At 35.8% G+C, this 14,457-nt stretch overlaps 1 protein-coding gene across 10 annotated transcripts in view; it reads right to left on the bottom strand.

The window, feature by feature from the left end:
* ITGB8 (integrin subunit beta 8) overlaps positions 1–14,457 on the bottom strand; it is a 79,658-nt gene that overhangs the window by 28,320 nt on the left and 36,881 nt on the right. For 9 of the 10 annotated variants that reach the window (XR_003516405.2, XM_027573559.2, XM_027573562.2 and 6 more), the window contains 3 exons: positions 7,189–7,435; positions 5,507–5,672; positions 4,755–4,913 (listed from right to left, as the gene is read on the bottom strand). Coding sequence is in view for 9 of the 10 variants with exons in the window: in XM_027573559.2 (XP_027429360.1) it covers positions 4,755–4,913; positions 5,507–5,672; positions 7,189–7,435 (572 nt within the window). In the remaining variant the exon portion in view is untranslated. Of the gene's footprint in view, positions 1–4,754; positions 4,914–5,506; positions 5,673–7,188; positions 7,436–7,861; positions 8,333–14,457 lie in introns of those variants that run through there. The other variant, XM_027573561.2, reaches the window with a different exon arrangement.

The raw sequence follows: 14,457 nt of genomic DNA, 5'->3' as shown, positions 1-14,457 counted from the left end.
TCTTAAGTTTCAGCTTCCTTATTTATAACATGGCTTATGGTGAAGACTAAATGAGATAAACAATATGCTCAGCACTGTGTTAGTGCAAAATAAGTGCTCAATGAATTAACATTTTTATTAATATGTGTCTGAGACAAAGAAGGTGAGAAGCAGAAAAAAAGACATTTAACACTTTCTGAAGTTATTTCTAAGTTATTTCTTATAGAGCAGCAAAAATGATTAACAAGTCCTTTTACTAAAAGATTAAAATTGTCACCTTACATGGAATGCTGTCTAATAACAACATTAATTATAAATGAGTCTCCCAGACATTTGCAAATGTCAGAAATAACCCTTTCAGAAAAAAAGGAACACAAATATAATAACTTTAACTTTTGTTAACTCAGCAGTGTTATGGATTAAACTAGTCAAGTATCCTCTCAGGCTCCCTTTCTTCATCTGCAGTTCTGGAAAAACTGAATATAATTCCAAGTAGCTGAGATACATGGTGAAAAAGAAGGCTTCCTACAGAAGTTGAATGTCCGACTCTTGATTTCTGCTCAGGTCATGATCTCAGGGTTGTGAGATCCAGCCCTGCCTTGGGCTTGGCCCTGAGCATGGAGTCTGCTTCAGATTCTCTCTCCCCCTCTCCCTCTCCCCCTACCCCCGCTCACATGGGCTGCTGGGCTCACCGGCTTGCACTCTCTCTTAAAAAAAAAAAAAAAGAAGAAGAAGAAGAAGAAGGCGGCTTCCTACATGGCTCACTGTAAGTGAGTAGCATGTTAAACATGTTATATGAGAAGTCACAAAGCAGAATATTGACTGTTTTTTACCCATCAGGAAGCAAAACTCTTTAGTAATGCCTAATAAACCTTCTGCAATTCAGCTTCCATCCTCTAAGGTGGTGACCAATTCAGCAGCTAGTATATCCAAAGGAGCTGCAGGGGAGGGAGTAAACTATGAGGCCAGCAGTAAGGGAAATCTGAGGAGTTACATGATAGGAGGGGTGAAGAATCCCTGACCATGATAGGATGAGGCACAAAAAAAGCTAAGTCCAGAAAGAAATACCAAAGCTAAGCTACTAAATTGGTTTAGGAGTATGGTAGGGTGTTGTCTATTTGCATGTCCCTATCCAGAGCAGAGTCACAGCAGCCTTTGAAAATCCATTAATAAGGGTTCACTGCATGACTGGTGTGCCTCTTCCAAAGATTTGCTCCTTGGCTCCCTTTCACCGTTACTAGAGACTTTTGTATTATTCTTGGCCTCTGCCAAGGATGGGGTAAATGTTGTAAGGAAGGCTCTGAGTGAGGTTGAGAATCACCCTGGAGGAGCTGGGTGGGCAGACAGGTTGAAATTCCAGACCCTCAGTATTAATAACCTTCTTCTACACTATTAATGATTTTTATACTAATATCTACTGTATTAGAAAGAATTCCATTATTTTAAGCTGCCATTATTACTGAATAAATTATAAAACTATATTACTCAAATTTTCATTCTGGACCTTGGAGAAAAAGCAGGGGAAAATATAATTTATTCAACAGTATAACATTATTTTCCAATGGCCATATACTAATACATAATAATGTGTAAAGAGAAACTATTTTAAATTACATCTTATTTATTCATGTGAACCAAATTATGTGCTTTATGTCTTCCATAAGTAAGACTGCAACCAGGAAATTAGAGCAGAAATTATGCCAAGGACTTCAGCACTCTAGCTCTTGTACTTTTCCCTTGAGACATTGTGGCAAAGATTTTAATGTAAGATTGAACTGGATTGAGCCCCAGCTCTGCTATTAGTAACTTTTTAGCTCTCTGTCCTTAGTAAACTTACTTAAGGACTTCTACTCTGGTTTTGTTTTGTTTTTTTTTTTAAGGATAATTATGACCACCCTACAGAGTTGCTGTGAAGATAAATTCGATAGTGTGTGAAGTGTTTTCTTTCTTTCTTTTTTTTTAAGATTTTATTTATTTATTTGACTGAGAGAGAGACAACGAGAGAGGGAACACAAGCAGGGGGAGTGGGAGAGGGAGAAGCAGGCTTCCCGCCGAGCAGGGAGCCTGATGCGGGGCTCGATCCCAGGACCCTGGGATCATGACCTGAGACGAAGGCAGACGCTTAACGACGGAGCCACCCAGGCGCCCCTATGCAGTGTTTTCTGTAGTGGTTTCAGTTAATAAAGGTAGTTGTTATTATTCTGGAATTCACATTGACCCTCATGAAATAGCTATGTGTACAAATAGTAGAACTCTGGCCCATGTAATTTAGTCATGTAGAAGGCCTTTTATCAGTTATTTCCTTTTATAAATAAAACAACCAGAGTTTTAGACCAAAAAGCTCAGATACCATTCAACATTACTGGTATTGGCTGCTGGAGATAAAGCCGGGAAGCGAGGTGTTTGATTGCTTATCTAACTTATACCTTCTTAAATTCCTCTATACTGGCCAAATAGGAGAGGGTGGAGATCATTTTAAAATAAGCAGGTAAATGTGCTTAGAGTCAGGTTCAGGGTAGCTTTGGATATAGGAAGTTTCAGAGCAGTAGCACATCTTGCAGACAGAAATGCATAGTCGAGGGATCAATCAAAATGCTTCAACTTCTTTTGTTTTAGGGCAGTGTCCCTGGAAATGAAGGGAATGAGAATTCTTAGGAAGAGGATCCCTTAAAACAAAGACCTGGGATAAATGAGATACAAATATTCTTCTACGGTGTTAACAAACACACTGCTCCTTGGTTTACTCAATAAACATCAGTGACATGTGGGAGGTTCGTTCTTTCAAGTGGGTGGAACAATGTTCAAGAAGGTTAATGAAGTTCATGATAGATTGTCCAAATTCCTGATGTCATAAGAGCCCAAACGCTGTGTAAAATTCTATCAGAATTATAATTTATTTCCATAAGGTTATATGGCATGGCCTATGTCTAAAATTATGAGAACATTTCTTTGCCATAAGGAATCTTTCCTAGATGTACAACAGTACCCTCTAAAATACAGTTATAAAGACATTTCAGGGACTTGGCAAAAATTCAAAAGGATAATGCACTGCAATTTGAGAAAATGTGATTCTTATTTTTTCTTTAAAAAAAAAAGCTTCTCCTTGTCTCACAATAAAATAGTTCCTCTTGACTCCTCCACTCCCTGGTAAATAATTAGAACTCTATCTCAATTTAAAAAGGTTAAATAAAAGGAAGGAAAGATAAGAAATGACTAAATTAAAGTGGGTGGGTCTACCAAAGTGAAATGTGGCTGAATAGAAGAGAATTAGCAAAGGGAAAGACTATTGGAATAATTCCAAATCCCAAAATTTAAAAATCAAACTCTAGTTAACCTTTTAAAATCTTAAAGTTTTGAGGCTGCTATCAAGAGGCTAAACCAACCAAGGGTTGAATTTGTTCTATGCAGTAACATACTTGCTCCTCTAGATTTGCAGTAAGTCTGGTAAGATGTCCCAGATTAAGTAAATTTAAACTATTTTAACTTGACTCATGGAACCACACAACTTTCAGCACAATTTATATGCTTCTAATATTGCAATTTCCAAACCGTGCAGGAGATGTGTTGGTGCCTTTGTACACCCACCAGAGTGCCCTGAAATATTGTTAATTTTTAAAGTGATGATTTGGCATCTGTCAGGTAGCCATGAACTCCTAGCTGGTGGTAGTTTGTGGTTTTAAGATTACATTTAGCTGTGTTCCTTTGGATGACATCCTATCTTTGCAAAACTGGGCAGTTTGAAAATCAGTGTGGAACAGAAAATGAGGGTGGTGATGTCCAGTCTGATTCTAATGCTTAGGAAGTTCCTATTAGTAAGTTCATTACTAAGAATGACATATATATATACACATATATGTATTTTTTTGATGATTCATGTATATTATTTTTTAACTGGTTACTCTGTACTTAATAGTTAAGTTATTTGGACCTAACTACTTAATAACAGAACTGTCAGATTTTTTTTTGCATATGAAAACCAGAGGAAAAAATTATTTAGACACTAAGGTACCAAGATCTGAGAAAGTTTGAAAGATTTTGTCCTAACATTCTGTATAAATAGTTTCCATCAGAAATAATTGATGCTTTATACAGTTGATTTTCCACACAGAGTTATAGCTAATGCTGGGAAAGATGTGGTTTCTAGGCGATCGTATTAAGTATATGATTCAGAGCTGAAGCTAACCCTCAGGAAGCAATCCAGATATCCACTGGTTTAAAAAAAGAGCCCCTAAATATAGATAAGCTTCAGAGGGAAGCAGTGAGGTCTAGAATATTGACAGCTGGCCTTGTTTTTATTCTTTTTTTTTTTTCTTAATCTCTATTTAGTTGTACCTATTATACTGTGAGGATTCTTCAGGCCAAATATCCTTTTCTTACCAATTCTTAATATGTGTTTAGATACCAACTCTGCAGAACTAATATGTATGTGTGTGTGTATGTGTGTGTGTGTGTGTGTGTGTGTGTGTGTATTTCCTTTTAAAGTTATTCACTTGTATAAAAAGTAAGCTCTTGTATCGCTTTTATTTTGACCTATTACACAATGCTTTTTAGCATATCAGAGAGCTAGCTACAGGATGTTGTTAAAAGTGTTTTAGCCTTATATCAATCAGCATTTATAGATTGCGTTATTCCATAACTTCTCTCTCATGGTTTATCCTGACTCTGTATCATGCTTGTTTAGGTAATTCCTTTGTACAAAAACAGCTGAATTGCCAATTTAAACTTACTTTTTAGCCAAAAGAGTCATAATGACTAAGAAGCTTTTGCTACATTACCATGCTTGTCGATCTGACGTAGATGTTGTTTTTCAGATGGCAGTTTCCGTCATTTGGCACCACTATGCCTGCCAATTTGCTATCAAGAGCAAGATGAGATGTCTGATCTGTCATCACCAGCAGCAATCTTTTAGCTTCTTTTCGCCATCCAATATGACTCTTAAAATAAACATGTAATTAGATCTTGTACAATAACATAGATCTGTACTGTGGTCTTTATCTCAAGAAACATTAAGTTTGAGTTTAACAAACATTAAGTCAGGCTGGAATGAAGTGCATAAATGCAATGCTGTTTCCTAAGTAGCACTGAATTTTATTTGTATATCCTCTATTTTACCACAGCCATTTGACTGCACCAACTCCCAGCTAGAGATTTCTGGTGTTCCCCCAGAGGAAGAACAAGCCAAGTTTACAAAGTACAGAGCACCCAACACAACGTGGGTAGGAAAACAGGCTATTTCAGGCTCTTCCTTGGAAAGTGGTGAGTGAAAAGAGTACTCTTTTGGTAAAGATTTTCCAAGTGCATAAGTTATTTTTTCCCTTTCATATTTTCCTATTTATAACCCTCTTCCAATTTAGCCCCTCTGTCCTGAACACATACCAAAATGAGTAACATTGGTGAGGAATAAGCATTAGAAGAATGTATTCTTCTATATTATGTTTTCACTCTATAAATTAAAGAGAAAATAAAAATCTTAAATTCTGGAGAATTTTGCATCTAAGCAAAAACGCGATAATGGGAAACTTCTTACCTCACAGACAGCTGCCTGAAGCATGGCATCAAAACCTCCTTCAGGTGTATCTATATTTCCAGAGATCTTTTGTCTGTGAACTGCTTTTTCAAACTCAGTAATGTTCTCCGTCAAAGATAGCACATGGATGTATCCATGAGGAGGCATGCAATCTAAATTGTAGTCACTATATGGGAAAAGAAGAAATGCAAATTCTGTTTTGCTACGCTTCATTCAAAGATTCAAAAGACTATTCACATTTAAATTGTGTGGTTTGGTGTAAGAAAGGAATATACATATATAAAAATAAACATATAAGTATATAAGATATAAATATATATAAATATAAACATATATTTATATATTTTATATTTATATATTAAATATTTATGTTTATATAAATATATTTTATTTATATGTGTATAAAAATATATTTTTGTCAAGGTAATTTTATTAGAGAAAATCTGTACTTTATAAAATCAGAGAAAAGTTCAATATTGGTGGATATTTCTTTGCAAGTAGGAAATAGGAATATAATGCTTTGGTGTCCAAAAACTAAAGAAGATTAAGCATGTTTAATATAGGACACCTAAAGAGCTTTTATTATGCTAATATACATGGTTAATTTTTAAGAGGAGATAAGAATTTGCAGTGATTTCCTATCGTATTTGACCACGGGGCAGCTGAAAAACACTTTTGGGGAACTGTTTTTAGGAATTTAGTGAAAATATTATACTATTGCTGGGTATTTAAAAATATTGTGCTAACTTTTTAAAGTGTTGCTTGGTGTGAAATTATTGATGAACAATCAGAGTTTATTAAAATTGTTTTGAGACTGCCATGATGTCCCAAGAAGTGAGAATCATTCCTCAGGCACATGAGCGTTTAAGGAGAAGGAACATGAAGCTCCATGAGGAGATGTATTCATTCCAATAGTTAGCAGAGCTGTTTTGGTAGATGAGAGTGTGTACTGTACAAGTGATCTGGGCAATTCCTGGAAGTAGGAAAGATGATGTTAAAATGAAATGTTATATTAAGGAAGAACTGAACACATTTCTCTCTGAGAACTCAACAGGCTAATTAAGATACTGTCTGAGAAACTTGTATTTTTAAGGTCAGTTCTTGTTTCATAGTGCAGCATATGCTCTTTAGAATCGGACTTTCCAAATGATAAGAAAAGGGTCTCTTTCCAGAAAACAGACAAATTCTCCTCTTTCCAACTACCCTTCATGTCCTAGCTGAACTGTCTTTGAAGTCACATCTTAGGCAACATAATTATAAACAGTCACTACAGAGTAATGTAAAGATAGTTGCAGTACTGGCAACATTAAGTATTTTAAATTTGACAAACCTTAATTTAACAAATTTGGAGCCATCAAAAAGGACACATACAGAATTCTCAAACAGGTATTTATATGCATGGTGGCCTGAATATTGGGGGTTTATCCAAAATTACTAATATTACTTGTGGGTTTTTTGTGATGAAACTGAGTGATATTTGAAAAAACAAAATAAAAAGTCCAAGCTACCCATAATCTCATAAGTTTTCAGATAGGAACATACCTCCTCTCCAAATATTTTCATTTCTCACTTAATAAAACAAAAATATAAAATTTAGTGAGTCCTTTATATAAAAACAAAGAGAGATTTTATAAGAAAAAATTTAATTTGGTATTATGAAGTCCACATCAACCCCTAGATACCTGCATTGATTATGAATCCTTTCTGGGTGGATGCTAATATATGGTGAAACTGTTTTATCAACATAGGAGCCAAATCCAAGGCGGAAATCACGGGAAAAATATGCCATTTTTCTAGATAAATCATTTCCAACGGAATTTAATTTTTCAATATTGTTATGCATTGATGCCGAGACATCAACCAGATAATAAAGATCCACAGGGTATTTCTTCAGAGGATGAATTTTCAGCATAAAATTAGCTTCAGCTTCTGGTTCAAAGAAAGACAGACATTATGTAGTATTCATTTTAAACATCTCAGGATAAGCTCTCAATGAATCAGTCACATTTTATATACAGAACAACTAGCACAAATTTGTGCATAATGAATGAAGTTAGGAATATCCTGGAATAATTTTAAGGCAATTTGAAAACCATGTCAGTTTATTAGTTCCAACTTCTACAATGCATTTCTCACAATTCTGTGGTGCAGATAGTGATAGTAACAAATGGACCAGCTCGATATAAATGTAATAGAGAATACATTTATCACCATATGAACCCGTACTTCCCTTAGTATCTAGGAAAAGAGCACAATATAGCAAGCAGCGTTCTATCTCAAGAGTAGGTGGCTGTCGTGGTTTGAAAGAGGTTTTTGGTTTGAAGAAAAGTAGAAAGGCATCTTAAGAAAAGTTACCTCTTGTTGGATGAAAGTACGAATTCATCCTTTTGGGTTAAGGCATATTTACATATGTGAAGTGAAAACTCTGGTACTGAGTAGTAGGTTAACCTGTCCAGGATATGTAGTACTTCATAATGAATTAGATGATGAGATCCTTCCCAACAGTTAGTCCTGAGAAGGAATGAGACAGCAGTCTAAAGAATTGTACCCAGCACTGCCACACTGGGGACCTGGGCAATGTAGGGAACAGCATTTGTCTAACACATAGTGGGTACTTGATAAACGTATGTTGAAGAGGGATCATGGAAGCAAAGGAACTAGACAAGAAGAGAGGGTCACCATGAGGAGAAATGTGGGAGCTTCCCAACAACTGTGTACACAATACCATTTTATTTAGTTCTCTGTGCATTATCATTTGATAGCTATTACAGTTTCGCTGACTGTATTCTTTATGCTGTGCCTTTTATTCCCATGACTTATTCCTTCCATAATTGGAAACCAGTTATATATGGTAAGCAGTCATCTCTTTAAATATGGGCAATTTGTGAATTTTACTTTTTTAAACAATAAAGTAAATGCTTTCTAAGTCATTATTTGTCAGTGGAGAGTAATTTGAGTAGAACAATAATGAGCACCAATTTGTATGTACAATTGATAGCCTGATCTACCCATCAGAAGAATCCTGTTATTTATCAAGCCATATTTTAAGTCTTAATATGCTCAAGAATAGCAATATTTTCTTTTAAATTATTTTATAAATCAGATGTTTTTAAACCAGTTACAGAATGTATTCAAAATAAGGTTTATCTGGTATGTAATAATAATTATGGAAGAAATTACTCCTTCCTAATTTGCCTGTATATGCTGGAAACCCCTTTATTGTAACATTCAGTTTTTTGGCCCAAGAGTTTGGGAGGAGAAATTGGGAGATGTGAAAGCCACCCAGCCCACTCTCTCACTCCTTCCCTTTACGAGCTGGGCTGCCCCTAAAGAGCATATATTCGGCTCTGCTTTTCCAATGTCTGGTAAAAAGGCCTGTCCCTGTGGAAGTGTCTTGCAGTTTGGGTGGAGAAGTTCAATTCAGGAGAATGTCAGAATCTAGACAGAGCCAGATTGATAAGAAACAGAAATGGAGCATATTTGGGGAGTGTGGTTCATGTGTTTTAATATGTGGATCAGCTTACTCCTCTTCTGCTTCTGCTTCTGCTGCTGCTTCTTCTTCTTCTTCTTCTTCTTCTTCTTCTTCTTCTTCTTCACAAATTGTGTAGTTGCTTTTTAAATGTTGACTTGGGTATAAGGCTGAAGACCTAAGGCACTGGCCACATGGTGTTTTCATCTTGGTGATCATTACAGTTTATGGTGGCTCTGTCTAAGGATGAATTGCTGTGTGTTTTCATGGAGTTATTGAAAAATACACTAGATAGTTAGTATATTGTCCAGGTTGTTATAAAGTTGGTGGTTATCTTAGCCAACAGAAACTGCAAAGGCACAGTCCTTAGAGAACTAAGATATTCAGAGAGGTCCAACCAAATGTTAGCCCTACAAGGGCCCTCAGCACACACTAGCTGCTCTTAGCCTTGCAAGCAAATCCCCGTCTCACTGGCCTCAGCAAAGAAGATGGCTGTAAGGAAGCCTGCCAAACGATCAGGGCTGGAGGGTTTAGGCTGCGGTGGCTTGATTCTGAATTATATAAATGCTGGTCTCAGATATGTACCTGGGTCACTGGAAGACCTCAGCATGGGCTGAGGCCTCAGTAAGACAAAATTTTAATAAAGGGGAAAAGAGATTCTTTCCATACACAGGCCTTTTAGTCACTGCTGGAGAAAATGATAATTACCACTTCTAAACTGCAAGGCATTTGAGGCACCTTGGCGGCGAAGTTGGTTGAGCATTCGACTCTTGATTTCAGCTCAGGTAGTGACCTCAGGGTCATGAGATGGAGCCCTGAGTCTAGCTCCATGCTTAGAGGGAGTCTGCTCGAGATTCTCTCTCCCTTCTCCCATGGCCCCTCCCTCCTCTAAAATAAATGAATAAATCTTTTAAAAAATAATAAACTGCAAGGCACTTAAGGTTCCCATAAAGTTCTAACTTTAAGTCATCAGCTCAATGTAGGCAGCCCTAGATAGGCTGCCTTAACAAGCAAACCCCACTTTGCTTGTTAAGGAGGAAGCCAAGCTTGGATTATGGTGTTTTGCCCATGAGCTTGAGATATTCCAAGTATGCTTTCAAGCTGGCTCTTGATGGTTTCATTATATATGAAGAAGAAACCTTCTCAGAGGCAGTAGAAATACCTCTTTATGGGAACATGGACACTGTGTCCCCAGATAAAATCTCCATTCAGTTCATAATGGGGTGCCAACAACACAGGGCTCAAAAGGCAGATGACATTAATGTGATTTTGAATATATTGGACGAGAAAGAAACACATGTAAAAATAAGACTTAATATCTGTGAGGTTATCAATGTAGGCAGCAGTGTCATAAATACTACTCTGAGAGCAGATTCTTTTAGTGTCTATTTAAAATATTTACTCCAGTATTTGGTACACAGTAAATATATATGTGTTAGTAATTATCACTTAGTAATACCATTAGTATTACTAAACGTCATTAGCATAAAAACTTTTCATTTATCTCTGAAGCTTCTGGGTTTGGTCAGGCATAGCCACTCATAAATGTGTTTAACTAAACTACATTTGAAGCACATTTTGATACATCATTTCAAAAGGTCCCCATATTTTAACCTTAGTGAGAAGCTCATTATCTATGAATTATTTCCTACAGAGTAGGAAAAACTTAGTTTCTCTGTTTGAGAGGAAAGAGTGTCACCTGGCTCCAAAATGTTTATGCCACGATTTATATTATCTCCAAGAAAGCTTCATTCTTATACCTTTTGAGATTCTAAAGGCTCAGATCCTTTTTTCCATCAATCAACTTCAAAGGGAAGTGGGTCTGTGACATAGAATTAGAAAGAGGACTTGGAGGAAAGCTGAGACCTACTTAGAACTTTTGCCAGTATTGGTTTGAATAGCCAAAGAATTGAAAGTAGTTAGAATGAGTTTAAAATCACTGAAATAATGGTGTGAACATCTCTGAAGACTTGGCTACAACCATGACTGGACATTAAGAAAAGATAACTAAAAATGTTCTGCATAAGATGAAATTGAAAAACCGTAAGAAAATGTGGAAAACTGGTAGGAAGAAAGAACAGCCAAATTCTGTTCATTGTACTTGGGCCGGGGAAGGAGAAGGCCCAAAAATGAGATGGGTTTGAAACATCAAGGCACAGACTCCAGCACATTTCTGAATATCTGTGGGGGATAAAATGAGGGATATGTGCCAGGGGTGGAAGGGAAAGGATGCGTGATATCTGTATTTTTCTGGTTTTTAAAAAAATTTTGAATTTAGCAAGAATACCTGAAAAATCTTACATTTTAAGTTAAGCTACACCAAATTAAAGGGAATTCTTTTGTTACGATATTAAAATGAATTGAGTTTGGAAGATTTTCTTAAATTAGTGAGGTATAAATTACACTAATCCTTATTGTATTACTTCTGAAGCACAATTGGAGAATTTCTTTCTCTCTTCTATCTTCCTAAAGATTTCATTTTGGTGTTCTTAGGGAATATCAAGTAGGATCAGTAGCTTCTTTCTGTTATTTTTCCATAAGATTGATAGGTAAAAATAAGAAAAAAAGTATATTTTAAGAAGTAAAAAGTGAAAGAAAATATCACTTTTAAATCTCATTTTAAATATATAAAATGGGGGCGCCTGGGTGTCTCAGTCGTTAGGCGTCTGCCTTCGGCTCAGGTCATGGTCCCAGGGTCCTGGGATCGAGCCCCGCATCGGGCTCCCTGCTCGGTGGGGAGTCTGCTTCTCCCTCTCCCACTCCCCTTGCTAGTGTTCCCTCTCTCGCTGTGTCTCTGTCAAATAAATAAAAAAAAAATCTTAATAAATAAATAAATATATAATAGAGTCCTACTAATATTCTTTAAAAAGTTTAATCAGTATCCATGAAAAAAATTTTAAATTCTTAATAGATGCTACATTGAAGGTAATGAATTTTTATAAGAAGTGATTATAAATAAATCACATCAAAATCAATATTAGAGAATAAATGCATTTTATAGTTAGGTATGTGTGGTATGTGTCATGGTAGAAAGGACTTCTATATTATGAGGAGTGATCGTTCTATATATCTGGAGTTGGTAAAATGTAACTTCATATATTATGCCTCAAAGCTGGCACATCTTTGATGCCATGTGTAGTTTTTAGATGAACTTATTAAATATAACTTAATAAGCATTTGTTATATATGCATATTATAAAATATAGTTCTGTCATGGCTACATTGGAAAGATGACTTAAACACATTAGATAATTACATTAATTTGCATACAGAAATTCAAACAGTAGTGGGAAAATGAATAAAATCAAGCCCCATAAGGATTGACATAGATATTGAGCATTTCTCTTTTCACTCTCCCACTCCTCATACTGCCTTCACTTACCATCATTTACCACCTTATGTTGAAGTCTCCCGCATCTTTATCCAACCTGTATCTCCTGCTGAACTGCAGCCTCATATATAATAAATAAATCACCACCTCAATTTAAGATGTCTCAGTTTGAACTCAGTACCACACCTTCTACAGAGGGCAGCCACCCCTCTTACCTTGTTGCTTGAGCCACAGCCCAAGTGTCCCTGTGCTCATTGACACCAACCCCTGGGGACACTACCTCCCATTATCCCTCATGTCTTTCCACTTCTCTCCTGCCTCATTACCATTACTGTCATTGCTTATCTATAGCACTGAAACAGTTAGACAACTTTTGAACTGTTAATTTTTAGTCTCAGGAGGATTCAACCAGCATTATATCTACAAAAAGGAACAAACTAAATTCATTTAAGTATATAAATTTAAATGTAACACACCAATAAAAAAATGCACCCTTGTAAGTTTCAAATCCCAAGTTTTTAAAAAAAAGCAAGACATTTTGAAAGGATATAGTTACATTTATTAGGAGCAAATAATATATGATAAACTTCATGTATAAGCTACTGAAAAGTAATGTTTAGGGGCCCCTGGGTGGCTCATTCAGTTAAGCATCTGCTTTCAGCTCGGGTCAGGATCCCAGGGTCCTGAGATTGAGCCCTGCGGGGCTCTCCGCTCCACTCAGGGGGCAGAAAGCCTGTTTTTCTCCCTCTGCCTCTGCCTGCTGCTCCCCCTGCTTGTGCTCTCTCTCTGTCAAATAAATAAATAAAATCTTTAAAATAAAAGGTAATGTTTAGTTAGAAAAATAGGAAAATTTGTATGGAGAGGCATATCACACACAAAAAAAGAGAACGAAGATGGTTAATAAGCTTAGGAAGCTTCCTAGTACTAGGAAAAAAGGCAAAAGAAACAGGTAACAGTAGTTACACTTAAAAAACTGAAAAGATTGAAAAGAATGAGAAGGCAAGGTTGACTCATGAAAGCCTTAATTAGACATCCATTTTTCTTGTGAATGACCTGATAACATACATTAAAAACCTAAGTAAATTTGTATATATTTGACCTAGTAAATCTATTTATAAGAACGCATTCTAAATGAATGTTTTTTTATATAAAGATACATGCATAACAAGTATCATTGAAGGTTGTAAAAAACTTCATTCAGGTTGGATTGGAATTGACTTATATTTATTTGTTCATTTGGATTTTGTTACATTTATAGAGTATGTTTACAGAAAACTGTCACTGTTACAAGTATTGTCCTCCTAATCAGGAACATAAAACTCTTCTGCACTTTTTCATATCTTCTTCAAGGTTGCACAGTGGATCTTATACATTTTTTTTAATTTTTTTTTAATTTTTTTAATTTTTTTTATACATTTTTTAAAAAACTTTATCCCTAGACAGTTTACATTTTAGATTGCTGCTATGAATTGATCCTTTTTTTCATTATATTTAATATTACATAGGAAATTCATTGATTTGAATATTTTAAAAAACAACCTGACTTATTTATTTATTTATTTATTTTTTAAGGTTTTACTTATTTAGTTGACAGAGACAGCGAGAGAGGGAACACAAGCAGGGGGAATGGGAGAGGGAGAAGCAGGCTTCCTGCAGAGCAGGGAGCCCGATGCAGGGCTCGATTCAGGACTCTGAGATCATGACCCGAGCGGAAGGCAGTTGCTCAACCAACTGAGCTACCCAGGAGCCCCTCTATTTATTTATTTTTAAAAATATGTATACCTTGTTTATATAACGACGGCAGAAATTTATTTTTTATTTTTTATTTTTTTTAAAGTAAGCTCTAGGCCCAATGTGGGGCTCAAACTCATGACCCTGAGATCAAGAGTGTCATGCTTTACGGACTGAGCCAGCCAGGTGCCCCTGTTTTTTATTTTTAATTTTAAAAGTTAATTTTAGTTGATTTGCTTGGATTTACCAGAGACACATAATGATAATTTTGCTTTATCTTTTCAAAATGTTTATAACTTATATTTGGCTTTTTAGTCTAACTGCTTTTATATAAAACTTCCAGAAGGATTTTAATACATAGTAAAGAACTATTCTTCAGTTTTGGTTTTGGCAGAATGGACACTAAATTTTACTGTATGA

The sequence above is a fragment of the Zalophus californianus genome, chromosome 12, assembly GCF_009762305.2.
Source record: "Zalophus californianus isolate mZalCal1 chromosome 12, mZalCal1.pri.v2, whole genome shotgun sequence".
Classification (NCBI taxonomy): Eukaryota; Metazoa; Chordata; class Mammalia; order Carnivora; family Otariidae; genus Zalophus; species Zalophus californianus.
Note: the sequence above shows the minus strand (reverse complement) of the source record. Positions and strands in the feature narration are given on the sequence as shown.